General features: G+C 42.8%; 1 protein-coding gene across 1 annotated transcript; it reads right to left on the reverse strand.

Annotated features, from left to right (window-relative positions):
• Positions 1–1,655: 1,655 nt before the first annotated feature.
• LOC132276561 (fasciclin-like arabinogalactan protein 8) lies at positions 1,656–3,289 on the reverse strand. Its single transcript, XM_059778030.1, has one exon. The coding sequence runs from the start codon at positions 3,085–3,087 to the stop codon at positions 1,828–1,830; it is 1,260 nt and encodes a 419-aa protein (XP_059634013.1). The 5' UTR covers positions 3,088–3,289; the 3' UTR covers positions 1,656–1,827.
• Positions 3,290–3,659: the final 370 nt, after the last annotated feature.

Raw genomic sequence — 3,659 nt, forward strand, 5'->3', positions numbered from 1 at the left:
GAAGTGAACCCCGCCCAATTAAGCTAGCCCACTGCTTGGGCTCTCAAATCACTAAAGAAGGGCTTTAGCTAACCCACTGCGAATGGCCTAATATCGTCAATTAAAGGCACATACGGGATAAACACTTTGTATCAATTTTATCATTCGTGTATCATACAATTCATGGGAAATATTGTTGGTGGCTTCCAAATGAATAGAGAGAAGGATTTTTTTTTGTTGACTATTGAGATTTTTGGAGCCACTTAAATCGCCCTATAATTCACAAGGAGGCACATATAATCCCATTTCACATGCGTCGGACAATTATTAGAAAATTTTAATAAGAATCACCCTCTGGAATAGCTTGTGTGTGTATATATACGGTGTTCCATGTGTTTTTCCATACATGTCTTTCCATTCCTGCAACTACAATTTCATGTTCCCAACTGAATTAACTGTTTGGACGACTCTTAATATTTCCATACTTTGAGAGTCCCTTCCTCAAGTGGTATTTAACACCACCACCCACATGCATATATCCTGTCTCCCATCACAAGTGCAGAAACATAAAAAAATTTTACGATATCAAAATTATTTTGAACACTCAAAATTTTTGGGTTGAATGCGGAACACCTAGTATTTAAAAAAGGAAAAGGAAAAATTCAGGAATTAGAAGTTATTGAGAAATATTCATACAAATAACTTCTCAACAAAAGGGTAAAAAGAGGTTGTGCTTCTAAACCTAAGTTGATGTGAAGATTCAATTTCCCTTAACCGCAATAATTGGTGTATAAACTTTATTGTAATGTGTGCATTAAGCAATACATAGTTACTACATAGGAGTACATTATACAGTACATGTACCAACGGGCGGCCTAGTCATATGAAGCTTAAGGGTTGAAGCCTCCTGAGACGTTATTGAATATCAACTAGGAAAAAATATATATATATATAATACCTATTATTAATGTGTGTGTATATATATAATATATAAAGTTCCATGTTACCCTACAATGTTAATTTAATTCTATTTTGAAAAGGGTCCATTCCAAATTAATCCCACTATAATTAGCTGAATCTAAAATTGTCAATGAACAAGCACATAATAATAAATGTTCCAAAACCATATCAAGCAAATCCTCCTTTATATCACTTACCCCGAAAGATGAATGTGGTGTATAAATTGCTGTCCATTGACAACCTTTATTCTATTCCTTTGCTCATCAAAATAAGACTACTCTAAAAAAACCAGCTAGACTACCACTTTCTGAACCATCTCGTGTGTGTGTGTGATGATCATAATAATATTATATACTACTATAGAGAGAGAGAGAGAGAGAGGGGTTGCTCTCATGGTCTCACCAAAACCATTCGCCAACCAGAAAACATATCCAAATTCTGGAAAGATCTGTGTATAAAACCAAGAGGCAAGAGGCAAAACCACCATTAAAAGGTGGGCCCAAACCTTATCTCCTCGCTCTCTCTCTCTCACTCGCACACATCCTAGAAAACAAACCCCCCCATCCCATTATCCCATGCGCTCTGATTCCGCCACCATCACCAACACAAAACAAATCACAGATTGAAAAGAAAAAAAAAAAAAACACTAATAGAGAATTGAAAAACAGAGCATAATCCACCACCACCAGAGTGTTCTTGGTACCACAGACCACCACTACTGCTAAAATGCGCAGCTGTTTAATTGAACCCTCCAAATTCCAATTAATCAAAATATAAAAAAATAAACTAAAACCTCTCTTGGTAACTGATAGCAACACAAACACTCCAAAAATAAAATGTAGAAATTAAGAACAAAAAATTAATTAACAAACCTGGTGGAACTACGACTTAAGACAAGAAAATTGAGATAATTACCGACACAGACGGTATGATTAGGGATTTCAACAATGCCGGGGATTTCACGTCGCCGGCGGCATTATCTGTCGTGCTGTTCTCCGACTCAGCCGCTGGACCTTCCGAGGGAGCTCCTTCCGGAGTGGACATCGGCGGTGCCGGAGGCGACAATGCGGGTGTCGGAACCTCCGCAGATTCAGGGGCCGGACTAACGGCCGGGGCAGGCGAAGCCACAGGCTCCATCGCCGGTGCCGGAGACGGAGCTGTACCGAACAACTCGGTCGGAAGAAGAACACTGTCGACAGTGAAAATGCAGAGCGGCGTCGAGTCAATGACGGTCCCGGCGATACGCGACGAGTCAACTCCCGAGTGGAGAGTGACCTCGTCCCCGGCAGTCGCGACGGTCAAATCGAACTTCCCGGCGCCGTTAGTCGCCAACGTACTGATCGGAGTTTTTGTCGTCTTCAACGACCCAATCGGCGTGTAACTCGCCAAGGCGTGATACTGTAGGAGCGAGACCACCTCAGCATTCGTGAGCTTGCTCAGATCTGGCATTCCCGCAGCCTTAAACGCCTTATCCGACGGCGCAAACAGAGTCAAACCTTTTTCAGCCGCCGTCTGATACACTTTGAGCACACCGGTCGACAAAATCAACGACGCAAACGTCTTACACCCAGCCTTCTCCAGCAAACCGGTGATATTCGCATCGGAAGCCGACGGCGCCGGAGCAGTCAGAATCGCCTGCGCAATGATCGGCTGGCTGATTTCCATGACCGAGATATTGTACGGCACTTGTTTGACGGACTTGGTGTAGCTGGAGTCGATAGGCGAGCCGGGAACAGCGGAGCCGAAGCCGACCTTGCCACCTTTGAGGTCGGTGATGTTGACAAACCCTAGGTTTCCAGGGGCATTTCCGGTGGTCTGGTACAATGTAGTGGAGAGAGTTGTGCCTTTAGGGATCTGGTGGAGCTTTTGGTTGTCGAAGTAGTCCAAGAGGATGTGGAGGGCGAGCTCGTTCTTGATGACGGAGAGGGGGTGTTTGGCTGCGAGGGCGGACATGGCTCCGTTGTTGATAACGAGGACGGTGATTGTGTCGCGACTGTTGATCTCGTCAGCGAGCTTTGTTTGGGTGAGGTAGCTGTTGAAGAGGCTGTATTCTGGGAAAGGTAAGAGCATATCTGTGATGTTGTGAGCTCTGGTACTGGAAATGGCAATGAGTGAGAGGGTGAGAAGAAGGACGTGTAGTGCACCCATGGCGAATGTTAGCACAGGACAGCACTGGAAGAGAGAGAGAGAGAGAGAGAGGTAAGAGTAGGGGAGAGAGAGAAGGGTATTAATTGTGAGAAGGGAGGTTGAGGTTTGAAGTTAACTAGGGTTAAGGAGTTTTAACCAGGGATAAGGGAGTGTGGTTTAACTATAGTTAACATATTGGATGCCATGTGTGAGACAGAAGAGTGTTGTTCATCTTTTGGTCACACAGCTGGATATCTAAAATTGTTGGCATTATATAATAGAAACTTTTTTCCTGAAATGACAGATATGTCCCCACCACCTTCTTACTTGTAATAATCAGGTCGTAACGGTTCTTAATCCATAACGGTTCTTAATCCATAACGGTTCTTAATATGGGACATGGGACCGCAATTGAATTACGTGTACGAGTCTTAACATAGTCAAACTCAGTCTTTAGACTAACTTATATTAACTATAAATCACATATGGTATAATAATTAATTTTATGGTACTTTCTTACAAGATATAAGCTGGAGAGAAACCATGCCTAAAGAACTACTCTCTGTGAATTGATCGCTAACCCAAAAAAAAAG

Source organism: Cornus florida, unplaced genomic scaffold, assembly GCF_030987335.1.
Source record: "Cornus florida cultivar Cherokee Brave unplaced genomic scaffold, ASM3098733v1 CherokeeBrave_3.0.0_Hap2_Chr10, whole genome shotgun sequence".
NCBI classification, from domain to species: domain Eukaryota; kingdom Viridiplantae; phylum Streptophyta; class Magnoliopsida; order Cornales; family Cornaceae; genus Cornus; species Cornus florida.

Excerpts from the sequence above, each read along its gene's own strand:
- LOC132276561 (XM_059778030.1), bottom strand. The coding sequence starts at position 3,087 with ATGGGTGCACTACACGTCCTTCTTCTCACCCTCTCACTCATTGCCATT.